Raw genomic sequence first — 14,623 nt, forward strand, 5'->3', positions numbered from 1 at the left:
TTTTTATGTCTGTTGCCACTTTTTCTCAGCTCTCACTGGACCGATTTCTTTTATCAATACGTCAAAAGATCACAAATCGTATCTAGTTGAAGACATTACCATTAAAAATTGAAAAATTTTCCTTCGTTCCCCGCAAATGGGGGAAATATCCAAAAAAATTACAAATTTAAAAATCGGTAAATTTTATCATATTTTTCACTTTTTTTTTCTTAAAACTTCCATAACTTTTTCAAAAATAAACAAACCAACATAATTTTTTTTTATACTACAACCTTAAATATTTCCCTTTCATTTGATATCATTTTTTTGAAAATTTAACACTTATTCTGCTCACAAGGGCGATTTAAAATAGTAACTTTTTTACAAAAACTAACTTTTTCAACTTAATTTTTGAAAATGTTCCGGAAATACTGCGTCCTTTAAACATATGTCAAATTAAAGCTTATTTCATGTACTATAAAATGAAAAAGAATAATTTGTCTCGACGACCTATCTTCTATGCGCAAATGGCTACCGTATTCAATAATATGCTATTTTTTTATTAATATTCTAGGTTTTGTATTATATTTTATTTTAAAATATCTTATTAGGAGAATATATTGACTTTAATGAATATTATATAATTTAATTGACATAAAATAAAGTTCATAAGACATAAGTAATGAAACTTATTAAATTTTTTTGACTTTTTTAAAGCCGAAAATGTAATTTTTAAATTTGAGTTATCTTAAATAGCCAATTTTAGCTTCGATGCGAATTTTTTATATTTTAATACTAATTTTTAATAATATTAAAACTTAGAAGTGATAGAAAATGTCTAATTGCAGATTTGAAAAACATCGCGAAAAGTTGATTTAGAATGGTATATTTTTGTTACTGAAGAAAGTTCCTTGTAGTTCAGTGCATTTATTTATAGTAACAAACAGTTTTTATTTTGGAATAATCCACCAATTTCTCTAAATGAAACACTGTCTACAGATTTGCATCGAAGCGTTCCTTATGATAGTGATTTTAATCACTGTCAAATATCATCTATACTTGTCCCATCTATGCTTTGTCTACGCTGTGCCTCGACCCCACTGTGCTACCGTTTTTATACTAATTCGATTTTTTTGTTTCTTAAATGTATACATTTCAAATATATTTCAAAGTTTTTACTGTGTATTTTTGTCATTTTTTTTAAAATATAAAAATGTTAATTTTGGATTATATTTATAAGTACAATTGATTAGCAAGTTTGCAAGTCGATCGATCTTATTTCGTGAAAAAATAATCACTTAATTATAACAATATTTTAGAATAATATTTATTATTATATAAAATATTTAATTTTTTAGTAGAGAATCATAATTTTTAAATAAAACTAATATCTGTACGTTTTAAAAAACATATATTGAATTTTCAGAGAAAATTTTAATGTACTAAAACAGAATATATTATACATATATGCAAATTTTGTGATGTTAGTAGTATTTCTAAACGGCGTATGTTATCCAGATAAAATAGCTCTAGGCTACTTATACACGTCATATTTATTTTTTTCGAAAGGTCCTAAATTTTATTTACAGCTATATTCCAACATTATAAATTTGTAAGTATATCTGATTTCAAAAATAAAATAAATTTAATGTAATGAATACTAATAGAATAGCATTATTCTTTTTACATTTTATGAAATATTTTATAAGTTTTATCGTTTTTAAATGATTACACTTCATTTTCAACAATAGCAAGCAAATTATTCAATAAATTAAAATTAGTCTAACAGTATTAAAAACTATCTATGCACTTATAGAGAAGTCTTTAATAAAATGTTGTTCGCCTATTTAAAGTTAGTTTATTTTGATAATTATGAATGTTTTTCTATGTTATAGTTGGTTTGGTCTTTGGTATTATACCATATCTGTAATAATTTGTAAAGTTTTCTATGTGATTTTTATTTGTAAATTTCTAATCAATCAACAATGGCTCACCAAACATTTGAAATTTTTAATGATACTATTCTGCAATCATAACAATAATTCCACTTTTAGTAAGAAAAAAAATTCTAAGGAATCAAAGATACAAAACATTTACTTAAACATTATTTAAATTAAGATCGGGAATTGAGCACTTTATCAAATACTCATCATCAAGGCATTGAATTACAATGGGATGTGTTATTATTTGTACTATTACTTTTTCAAATTCGCGTAGTAAAAAGTAGTAATATTAAAATGATGATCGACGATATAAAAATTTCAAGAGTATTGGCTCATATAATAGCAAAGTTAGGAGATAAATTTAGATTAGGAAGAGAAGATAATTATCACTTGAACAAATTAACATACTTAGAAAAAGTTAAAAAGAAATTGATAGTTCTGAAAAATCTCCAAAATAAATCCGTAAAACGTGAAGAAAGTCATTTTTTAGGTAAAACATTTTTTCTTTAAGTTTATTCCAGTTTTAATTGTTTATAATTATTTCTTATAAAAAATAAATACTTGTAACTATATATTAATTACTTATAATTTATTATATAAACCTATTAAATTGATAGCATGTTTAAGTGGGGAGTATATGTTTCAAGATATATTTGATGATGTACATTTAGTTTGTCCAATAAATTCTGATAATTATGAATTATGGCCAGGAGATAATTCTGAAAAAAAAATTGGAAAAATGGTTTATAGATATTATATTGCATGTATACTGTACTTAGTAAAAAAACTTAATAAGGTATCTGAAACTCACCGAAAGACAATGCAAATATTTGAAAAAAGTAGAAAGAAATTATTGGTATAAATTATATTAAGCAATAGAATTATTGCAACTATAATCACAATTAACTTTTCAAGGTAACATCAGACATTAATTTACTTGGTGAACATACAGGTCCTTCAAAGCTATGGAGGCCATTTCCTAACACATTATTTGATGATAATTTTATCAGGTTGGGTTTACTAATTATAAAATTAGTATAAAATTTTTCAACATAAGATTAAAATTAAAAATCTATCTTCTATAGTTTTATATTTTTATCTTTCTAAGTCATAAATTTAAAATAAATATAATGTAGGTAAATAATTAAATCAAGATTTAAATTTAAATATTTTATTCAGTAAATTCATATTGTTAAAAAATTTTTAACATTATATACACAAAATCATAACAATTTCCAGAATTTTTTATATTCAAATTTTATAGGGTAATCACCCATCATTCATTAGAGAAATAATTAGCCGAGTGTTTAAAAAAATTAAGATTTTAAAAAGAAAAGATATGTCAATCATGAAATTTTCCAACAATCGTTACAGTACCGTTACCTAATTTTATTTGTATTATAAATGCTCATTCAATGAAACTATACATTACTAAATGTTTTTTAATGAACCAAATAGAATAAGATATTACTTATTGTATTGGGCTTTTTCTGTGGTTTATAATGTTTTTGAAGTTATAGTTACATTACAATATTTTAATTTTAAAAGAACAACAGTTCAATAACTGGTGGTAGCTTGGCCTAGTGGGTAGAAATGTATGTTTCGGCATACGGACTCCCGAAATTCAATCTCTAGGATGTCAACGAGATTTTTCTTGTGATTTTCTCATTGGTAATGTCTGGTCTCTGGTGCAAGTCAGCCATAATACCCGTCCCATCCATCAATGGTTTAAATAAAAATCATCTTTGACTCCCTAACATGTGAAAGAGGGCCACCAGCCTCTATAACATATTAAGTTCGGGAAATAAAATGATGTAAAACTGATTATTTTGTTTCAATAACATATCAATAACTAAGTTTAAATGGGAGTAAAAAGAAAAATTCTAGAAAATTTAACTCGTTAATTTTATAACTTCAGGCTCTTGTTGCAAATTTTCTCTACATTTGAGAGAGAATAATATTGCAAGTAGTGTTTCTAAACCTTAAACTGAGTTAGGCTAATTAACAATTAATTGAAATCTAATAATTAATATTTTTAATATACTATTAAATTATTCTGTTATTTAATTTTCTTTTTTTCTTTTTTAGTTTTGATGATTTTGACAATAATGTAAATAAACATAGACATTGGTTTATTCAATTTATTGTAGCATTAAGAGATGCTATAATATCGTGTTCTGACTTACTTTGTTATTTTGCAGCATTTATATACACAACCGTCAATTTATATGATTATATCTCTATTACACTTTTAGTCGTAATGATATTTTGGGGATTGTTATCAGTCCCAAGAGAAAGTAAAAATTTCTGGGTGGTACTTATTATGTATATGCAGGTAATAATTTTAAATTAAAATGTCAAAAAAATTACAGAAAAAGTGTAAAATGATTCTTTTCTTTCAATCAAGTTATTTCCTAAGTACAATTACTTACATTGCTGTTGTTCTAATTTTAAAAATAAACAAAAAGTCAAACAATTCATTTCATATAACAAGTATAAAATACTAAATACCAGAGTCCCTCTTATTCTGTAGTTAACACTGGGCTAGAAAAATTTTCCTTTTCTAAACGCAAAACTTCTTTACGTAGAACTTAAGACACATGTACTTTGAAATAATGAAGGATGAAAGGAAAAAAAATTTAAATAAAAACTTAATCGTAAATATTTTTCTAATATTGATAAAACAGTTATTTATCTTTATTGTAATCAATTTACACGTTAACTTTTTGACTATTTTATGTTTTTTTGACGCGTTCCTTTGTTTGTATAACTTAATTAATGTATATTAATTATTAGGGTGCAATATTGTTAAAACATTTTTGTAATATATCCTATTTACCTTGGATTGAAGAACAGTCAAGATTAGTAAATGGTTCAATGGGTGGCAACCTTATGTTCTATCCTACAATTAAAATTGGAGTAGCCAATTACAAAAATACATTTTATGTAGATTTGATAGTATTACTATTTTTATACATTCATAGGTAATTTTTATTGATTATTTTTTTCAAAGTCAGTCATATATTTTTGCATACTGAATGTGTAGAGCTAAATTAATGAAAATTGGACTCTGGATACAAAATGACAATTTAACTAATATACGTATAAAAATATCACCACTAGACGAAAATAGATTGTTGAAATCTATCAGATTGTTTTGTGAGATGTTAGTCAAAATAATTATTTTAATGAACGTATTTTAATATTAATAAAAAAATAATGTTACAGTATTAAAATACATTTCAGTCCTATGATAAACTTTTCAAATGATCTTTATCGGAATCACATGGTTAAAAGCGTAGATGTTTATCCTTATATGTTTTTGTTAATTGTTTTTTTGATGATCTTCAATTTAATTATATGGCATGTGTGTAAATTTCTCAATATTATGGTTTAAAAATAAAAATATATTTATAATTTTTAACTCTAATATTATGTAAAAATACTTGAATCAAATATAATATTTAACATAGTTTATTACTCTTTTAAGAAATTAATGTATACAATTATAGGATGCAGTAGAATCTGTCAAGCTAAGTAGAATTTCCAGTAAAATCATTTATGAAATTATAGTGCACTTCATTATGCTACTTTTAGATCGATGGTTTTATGTTCGACAAAATAAACTTGGCAAATTAATTTTTCATATGATTTTCACGACAAACTTCTTTTATGTACTAATTGAATTGTAAATTTTAATTTTAATTAGTTGCTCCAAAATTTTTCTGACTAAAAATAATTTTAGGGCAGATATGTTTGAGTATAATTATTTCGTATTATGGGCTACCATTGAATTTGTTTATATAATGCTTTCCGCTTATCAAATTCGTGCTGGATATTCTTCTAGAAATATTGGTTCATTTATTTGGCATCATTATAGCATATTAAATTTAATAATATTTAAAGTGTAAGTCAATGTTTTCTTAGTTAAAAACTACATAAAAAATAAATTATTTAATGTATCATGATTCTGTTTAGATTAAACTTAAATGAAAAGTACAATAAATAAACTGCAAAAATTCTAAATAATTAAATTTTTTGTCTATCTAATACGATCTGAATAATAATGAAGATTATTTAGAAATAAAAAGGCTCTAAGGCAGTTTTTTATTTTCATTAAAATTTCTTAGTAAATGGCGTAGTATAAGTAATCTGACTTTGTTGCATTCAGATCGGTAACTTCGGTCAAAATATAAAATACTGCAATGATGTACAAAAAAATCAATTTAAACTTAAAATTACTTCCAATAACTATGAAAATCTCGTTTCAATATTTTTATCTTAAAGACATATCAGAGGGTTTACCAATTTTTTTTTAATGAGATGATTTGTGTAATACATTTTTTCTTCGTATAATTGTTTTTATACTACTAGATATCAATAATTTTATAATAAAGCAGAATTTATGAGTATACAATTATTTCTTACTAATAGCTAAAAATATTTTAACTTTTAAAATGTGTCTATTATTATTTATCACTATTCTCAGGTACTACTATTGCCCATTTGTATACGAATTAAGATTGGTGTTTGATTGGATATGGACGGATTCTACATTAACCATGTCTGAATGGTTTAAAATGGAAGATATATTTGTACACATTTGTACTGTAAAGGTAATTTTTCAAAATTAGAAATGGATTTATAGGCAAATTTATCATTTTAATCTATTTAATTTTTTTCATTATTCAAATATTCGTACATTTATAATGTTAAATAAGGAAAAATATTGTAATTCTAGTGAAAAATAAATAAATTTAATTATTTTTATAATTTTATAGTTAATTTTTTGTTTTTTATTTTCTAAAATATTCATCAAAAATTTGTATAAATTGTTTGTAATATTTAAGAAAATAATTTACTCCGATTTTATTGTGTAAACATTTTATTTAATTCTTGGTAAATCAATATTTCTTAATTTTTTTTCTAATGTAATTAATTTTATTTAATTAAAGTGCATAAATCGATTGCGTTTTTTATTGGATAATCCTCGAGGAAAAAAAATTTCACGTATGACTAAAATTGTGTTTGGAGGATTAGTTGCCATAATAATCCTATCGGTGATAATATTTCCAATATTATGGTTCTCTTTACCTGAAGGTATACCTGATACTCCGAAACATGTAACCATGCATATAAGGTTTTATCGAGATACCACAATATTAACAACAAAATCTGCTGATATTTACAGGTAAAAAATTTTTAATTTTGGTGAGAAACTGAAGATATATCGCATTTTTTTTAAGTTCAAACCATAAACAGTTAAAAAACGCAAAATCTATATAAATTATTATGTATTTTTATGTTAAACATATTAAAATTATATTAGTAAAAGTAGTTGTTCGTACCATGAATATGATGAAGCATCTTAATTTTGAAAATTTGAATTATTATGTGTTTAAGATTTATGATTTTATTTTCCAAAGCCTAGATACATTGGATTTTGCTGCATTGAAAGAAGTGTATAAAAATCAATTATCCCACTTTTTAGATGGCTATCGATACAATGAAATCAGTTCAGTGAGTATAAAATTGGAATCATCTACAGCATGGTTTGTTACGCCGCATACATTTAACACTGTATTAAACAAATTACAAGATTCGAGTAAGTTTGAAAATTATTTTCCAGAAAATATTTTTTAGTCTTCTTATTTTCCTTTGTGTCATATTGTGGAATATGTTTATTGTATTATATGAACATGTTGTAGCCAAATAATGTCGGTGCATAACATGGTTAGTCATGTTACATGTTGCATTGTTTTTCGAACTCTTTCCGGCAAATAAGTGCACCCATTCTACAATAATATCTTACTAATATCTCTTTGTAAAAATAATACAATTGAGTTCATAACAAACTAATGGAACATGTTAATTCAAATTACTGTCTTTCAAATTAAAATAATAATAAAATCAAAAAATTAAAATTAAAAAAAAAAAATTTTACTTCGAAAAGTAGTGTCAATTGTGGATAAGATGAGAGAAAATAGACCTAGATGGTTTGGTCATGTTATGAGGAGAGAATAATCAGAAGCTGCAAGAACAGTTATAGAAATGAATGTTGAAGAAATCAGAGGTAGAGAAAGACCAAAAAAGAGATAGAGGGATGCTATCTAATGCAATATGGGGACAGCTGATATGAGCGTAGATGATGTGGGAGATCGTGTCAAGTGGAAGTTTAGGATAAGGGTGGCCAAATAGTTGGGATTAAGGCGAGGAAGAAGAAGAATAAATTCGAAAAATCTCTATACAATTTTAATTAAAATTCATACGTTTAAAATATAAAAAAAATTAACTTTTTTTATTAAAAATCTAAACATAATTGACATAAAAATTCAAATGAATGAAAAATGTGTATTTATATGAATGGTTGTTGAATAAATTAAATTGAGTTTTTTTAAGAAAAATTATTGTGAATTTAAGCTTATTGTCGAATAAAATTTAACTATATTTTTTAATATTGTATAGAAAAGGTAATGAAATTATTTGTAGAATGGTTTATCTCTCATGAAAATGGTTTGACGATAAGTCATGGCTCTAACACTATTCCACTTTTTTGGGATGTGCGCCAAGAAATACTTGAGTGCATCAGTCGTTCAATAAATCATACAAAAAAACAAAATTATAACGATTTGTGTAAAGGAGTTTATATTAAACACGTCTTACCAAAATTTTTAGTCACTCATTTAAAGTCAACAGAGGCAAAAGTTATTCCAAAATTTATGCAACATGATCAAGGTTATTTGCAGAATATAATATTATTATTTAAACTATAATTCGTAAAATATATTTAAAAATATAAAACGTAAGAATGTGTTCTTTTCAAAAGTTAACAATAAAATACCAAAAAGTAATTATAATTTCTATAATCTTAAAAAGAAGTTAAGTATTATCTCCACTTTTCTTTTTTTTAAAATTTTAAGAACTTTTATTTCTTCAAGTTTCTTTTAATCAAAACATGTATATTTATCAATTTAAAAACTCCAAAATGGTCTCATTAGTAAAATTATTGATTGATAACAACTTTTGGACCATAATTCATTGAAGGTCTACGGATAAAAATTAACTGACTCGAACTTCATAACCAGTCATAATATTGTAGTTTTTAATAACTTGCAAAATACTGGTTGAAAAATTGTTATCGACCAGTTATTTTTTTTAAATTATATAATTTTTCAATTTGTAAGTTAGAAATTTTTTTTTGTTATAACAAAAGGTCTTAACCAAAATTATTATTTACATAAAATTAAGTATGTTTCCATTTATAAAACAAAAGTTTTAAAAATTAAAAAAATAAAAAGTGGTATGATAGTAACCATTAATTTTTGAAAAAAAAAAAAAATTAAATTATGATTTATATTTTTAAAGATATTGCTTAAGTTTTAATAATTGTGATTTTAAAAAATCACTCTCAATCAAAAACTCACAAAGTTAATTAACACTTAACATCAATTAGAAAATCCATATATGGATGTGATTCTTAAATTTCTTTGCGACAAAGATGCAAAAAAATCATACTGGTGGGGCTTGTCAGAAGTATGTCCTGAAAGTGACAAAGGCAACTATCTTAAAGAAATACCTCATTCCTCTTGTATAAGGAATGAAACGAAAAGTTCAAGAGGATTTAATTCATACAATATTTATATATTTAGTGACAGACGTTCTAACTTATTTGGGAATTTTGATAGTGAAGGGTAAAGAACTTAAAAATAAATAAATTATTGACTAAGATGATTAAACTAAATCAGTTTTATGATATAATAAAAATTGAATGGTAAAATAAAAAACGATAGTACAATGGGGTCGCAGCACAGTATAACCGTGGCATAGTTGGTACAAGTATAGATGATATATGAAAGTGATCATAATCACTATCATAAGAAACAATTCATTGCAAATCTGTAGATAGTGTTTAATTTTAAGAAATTTGTGGACTCTCAAAAGAAAATTTTAACTCAAAAATGATAAAGAAAAAATTGCAAAAAAATCATTTACATAGGCTATTTTTTTACTGAATCGGCAAACATTTATATCATTCGTTTTTTGATAAACTAGGCAGTTGAAGATGATTCAAATGTTTCAAATACTTTTTTGACTTAAATGAAAAAAAAATTAAAATAAATTTAATTTTTATATTCTATGTCAATTAGTTTTATAAAATATTCTTACAAATCAGTGTACCCCATTACAAATTATATTAAAATGAATTAAAATACAATATCATGAATTAAAGTTTCAATATAAAAAAAATTTATTATGATTTGTTCATTTTTCAATAAGTCATGGCAATGTTTAGAAAATAAAAATGAAAAAAATGTCGAAATTTACCAATTTTAAAAATCATAATTTTTTGGGGAATTTTCAATATTTACGGGAAACGAGGCAAAATTTTCAATTTCTGAAGGTAATGTCTTCAACTAGAAATGATTTGTGATATTTTGACAAATAGTTGAAAGAAATCGGTTTGGTGAGAGCTGAGAAAAAGAGACGATAGACAAAAAAAAATCATAGTAAAATTAATAACTTCTCAGCTTCATATCAAAGTTAAAAAAAATCTATTATTAAAAAACAGTAATTCCGTAATAGTTCAAATAAATTTGATGGCAATAAGTATAAAATCTCCTTTCAGTAAAGTGGCCGCTATGGCCATTCAATCAAACACTCTTCTCTCTAGCCATCTCTGTCGATTGTTTGTTTTTTCAATTTGACCCACCTCATGAGGATTCTACATATTTTTTTACCACATTTTTCCATTTCACACAAGATCGTCCCAGAGGCTATCTAATGTTATTCTTAGCGAGGGATTTTGACAACGCAATGCATGTCATCTATTTTTTATCGTTTCCAATATAAATAATTGTCTAAAAATAATTGATTCTAGTTCGTAATTTGTTTTTATTCTCTATTCATTGATATTGATATCCTTTATTGACTTGAAGATACCCCTTAAAAAATGTTTTTCCCAGAGTATTAGTTTTCTTTCATATGTCTTTCTCAACGGCAATGTTTCCACGCTATATGTAGTAACCGGATGTAATAATGTATTATAGAGGTATAAAATAAATTTAAAATGGAATTTTATTAGGTATACAATACTGCAAAAATTATTTTTTTAATTATAAGTTTATCGCAAATTTTTATGTCAAATTTTAGAATTAAAATCTTATTTCTGAAAATTATAGAAGCTATATAATTTTATAATTGTGACACACTATTGATTATGTGTTATAAAAACTGTTTTAGAGTTTTTGGCCTTTATACAGCTGTTATAGTTTATTTTGGATTTAAAGTTGCTCACGATTTATTTCGATCATTTAAATTTAAATTAATATATACAGAAATGCCTTATCCAGATCGTATTTTACAGGTAATCAAAAATATTTACTTGAGAAGGCACTACAAAACTTTCTTTTATGCATAAATATTTCATTATTAAAACAATGTTTTAATAATCAACACAATAGTTCAAACAAAGTGATATTTTAAATATTTATATTTTCCCTCCTATAATTTATAAATAAATTAATAATTAAATTAATAAATTAATTATTAAAAATGATTTAAAAGAAAATGAAAACTTTTCTATTAATAAAACTATTGCAACTTTTCATACGTTTAGCTTACAGATAAACCCTAATTAAAAAGATAAAAATATTTTTAAAATAAAACTATCCTTGTAGATAGTCTTTAAGGCTTAACTCAAAAACTAAAAAAGCTAGAAAATATCTAAGTACAAATTTAATATTGGAGCGAAGATTCGGTTAGAACTATTTTTCTTATTTACTCAAAAAACATTTTTTTATTTTTTAGTGTACTTATTAATGGAATAAAATAATTCATTTTTTAAAAAATCTTTTTTATAGTTATTAAACCAAATATTTTGTTTGTAGTTATGCCAAGAAATTTATTTAGTTAGATCGTTTGGTGAATGGGAAATGGAGGAAGATTTGTATGCCATGTTAATTTATTTATTCAAATCGCCGGAAACATTACTTAAATTTACAAAAATGCCAAATTAACAATTGAAAGATAAATTCTTTAAATATGTAATTATTTTATTGTTTTACCTTTTTTTTTGTTTTAATTATCATTTTGTAAATTTTTAATTCTTCACAAATTCTATATTTTACCTTATTTTTATAGCACAAAAAAAAAATACTAATTACAATAAAACTATTTCATTTAAATATTTGTTCTATTCTTTAATATATTTCAATGATACATAAAGTGTCAATAAAATACTTGATAACTATATCATTTTACTGAGTTACAATTTATTAGGTGTCTTCTTTTGATTATTATCTATTTAAGATAAATAAATAATGCTGATATAAAATGTAACTATATAATGAGAGAGTATACAGCATTCTACGTAGAATTTTTTACGTTAAATCTTATTAAATGTTGAATTTGAGCAAAAATTTAATAATTGGATAAATAAGGTATAATTAATTATAATTCAATGTTTGATTTTAAACATTCAAATTTGATCAAGTTTTATTTAAAGGTTAAAATTTTCTTATACTATTAATATAAAAATAGTTATTAATAATTATCGTTTCGAAAATATTCTGCTACTAATTTGAAATATTAGTGTAATATTAAAAAAATGAATATATTGTAAGGTGGCTACACTGATTAGCAATATATTATCATTGTTAATAGGCTGATGTTGTTATATTTATAAAAAGTAGTAGTTAAGATGTATTAAGAATTCATGTGTGATCTCTGTAATAAACTGTCATAAATAAATAACTGCTGGTTTCATTATTTAGATCGGTCCTTAGGTCGATCTAACAAATCTTACAATATAAAAATATTCTGAGTACATAATAATTCATGAAAAGATTTATTTTCTCTCTAAATAGAACTTTTTTTGTACTATGAAAGAACCCTCTTTAAGATGAAAAAAATATAAATAACTTATGTACATATTTTAATAGAAAACTATAAAACGAATTCTTTCAATTTAAAATTTTTCACTAGATGGAGTTTCTTAAACAGATTTAATTTTTGAGTCGATAATTTGTTGGGGAAAGTTATAGGTTATACTGTGTCGTGTTATTTTTTTGTGTCAGTATACACTGTAGAGGGGTGACCGGAAAAATGATTAAATTAATATAAATTGTTGGTAAGCTCAAATTTATGTTTATTATATTTTCATATATTTCTCGTAACGCATCGAACAATGTCTCGCGGTGTACTGGTTTTAGATAAAATGCAATATGTGATAAACGCCAATTAATTTAGCGTCCATTCGATATAATATAGGCCGCAACATGCACGATTACTTTGCTTCTACTGAACTAATTATGTTAAACAATACGTTATAAGACCAAAAAATCTCTAGTTAACTTGTACATTTTACTAATTTTGTATTAATGTTATCGGCGTCATAATTTTGAAAAATGTCCCTTAGTGCAAGTAAAAAAGAAAAATATCTCAAACAATTTCAGTTGTTATTAAACATTCAATATTGATTGCTTTGAACGATGAGAGCTGCAATCATAAACTATTTTAACAGGTTCATATTGGGGGTAATGTGCTATACTCATTCGTGTCCTGGTGTCATTCATTATCAATAATAACGTATAGTGCTGTTTTCTAATATTTTAACGTGTAATAGTGCATAATTATATAACGGATATATTTACATAGGATAAGAGAATATACATTTTCTTGTTTGTACTTGAAACATTTGTCAGAAGCTAATTTAAAGTTTACAAATGTAATCGTAGTTTACTATACGAATATTCAAAATACGTTCAAAACGTTAATTACTCAATCAATTCTTAATAGGATCAAGATCAGGATATTATTCATATTGTGTATTTCAATTATTAACTTTAATATATTTATCTGTTTCATTATTTGATCATTTACTAACTATAAATATTAAGTATATCCTATGTTAATTTATTTTAAGAACATTATCAATATAAAACAAAAAGACATACACTCTACAAAAGTTTTATTATTATTTAATTATAAAATTATCTATTACTAATGATGGAAGTTAAATTTATCGACTTGCCATCCAAATAATTACGCCAAATACTAGGTTCTTCGAATCAAATATTAAAATTTTTTATTAATTTGTGGATGAGTTTCCTTAAGATTATATCGCTTACACGTTTGATTAGTAAGCACTTTATTACTGCTGCTTGAAATTATATTTTTGTTCGTTTTTTCCTGCGTCAACGACCCGTAGTATACATAAGGACAGTATAAAATGTCTCGTAATAAATACACAAAGATAGTGACAGAGCTACTTTCAGCTCTGTTGCATGTTCGAGCGCGCTTATAGTGTTGTGCAATCAGTGCGAAATGTTTTTATGTAGTCGGTCGAAACGCGGATAGACGTATCAAAACAGCACTTATTTGTTTTGCGAACGGAGACTGTTGAAAATGATAAGGTACAGTTCAAAGAATATCAGGTATCTATTTTGAATGCGTTTCGAAACGCCGATTCACACCACTGCCCCTCACAAAAAATGGGACTATTACACACAATGGCAACAAGAGTCGTCATAATAGCTGATAAAAATAACGTGAACGAAAAAAAAAACATACCTACGACAAGCACTCAAGAACAATGGTTACACAATCAAAATATCAACAAGGCAATCAGAAAAGCAGAGAAAAGAAAAAACACAACACGCAATGACGATGAAGAAAACAAAGAAGATGAAAAGAAAGGAACT

At 24.5% G+C, this 14,623-nt stretch overlaps 1 protein-coding gene across 1 annotated transcript in view; it reads left to right on the forward strand.

Moving 5' to 3' along the window:
* Positions 1–12,064, forward strand: part of LOC126898744 (piezo-type mechanosensitive ion channel component-like) — a 13,542-nt gene extending 1,478 nt beyond the window's left edge. Inside the window, exons 7-20 of the mRNA XM_050673046.1 lie at positions 1,406–1,591; positions 4,011–4,257; positions 4,719–4,906; positions 4,969–5,088; positions 5,151–5,289; positions 5,435–5,610; positions 5,668–5,829; positions 6,412–6,538; positions 6,878–7,113; positions 7,349–7,527; positions 8,388–8,657; positions 9,376–9,613; positions 11,163–11,286; positions 11,810–12,064. Coding sequence (XP_050529003.1) covers positions 1,406–1,591; positions 4,011–4,257; positions 4,719–4,906; positions 4,969–5,088; positions 5,151–5,289; positions 5,435–5,610; positions 5,668–5,829; positions 6,412–6,538; positions 6,878–7,113; positions 7,349–7,527; positions 8,388–8,657; positions 9,376–9,613; positions 11,163–11,286; positions 11,810–11,938 — 2,521 coding nt within the window. The 3' untranslated portion in view covers positions 11,939–12,064. The remainder of the gene's footprint in view (positions 1–1,405; positions 1,592–4,010; positions 4,258–4,718; positions 4,907–4,968; positions 5,089–5,150; positions 5,290–5,434; positions 5,611–5,667; positions 5,830–6,411; positions 6,539–6,877; positions 7,114–7,348; positions 7,528–8,387; positions 8,658–9,375; positions 9,614–11,162; positions 11,287–11,809) is intronic.
* Positions 12,065–14,623: the final 2,559 nt, after the last annotated feature.

The sequence above is a fragment of the Daktulosphaira vitifoliae genome, unplaced genomic scaffold (genome assembly GCF_025091365.1).
Source record: "Daktulosphaira vitifoliae isolate Bord-2020 unplaced genomic scaffold, ASM2509136v1 Scaffold_2, whole genome shotgun sequence".
In the NCBI taxonomy this organism is placed as follows: domain Eukaryota; kingdom Metazoa; phylum Arthropoda; class Insecta; order Hemiptera; family Phylloxeridae; genus Daktulosphaira; species Daktulosphaira vitifoliae.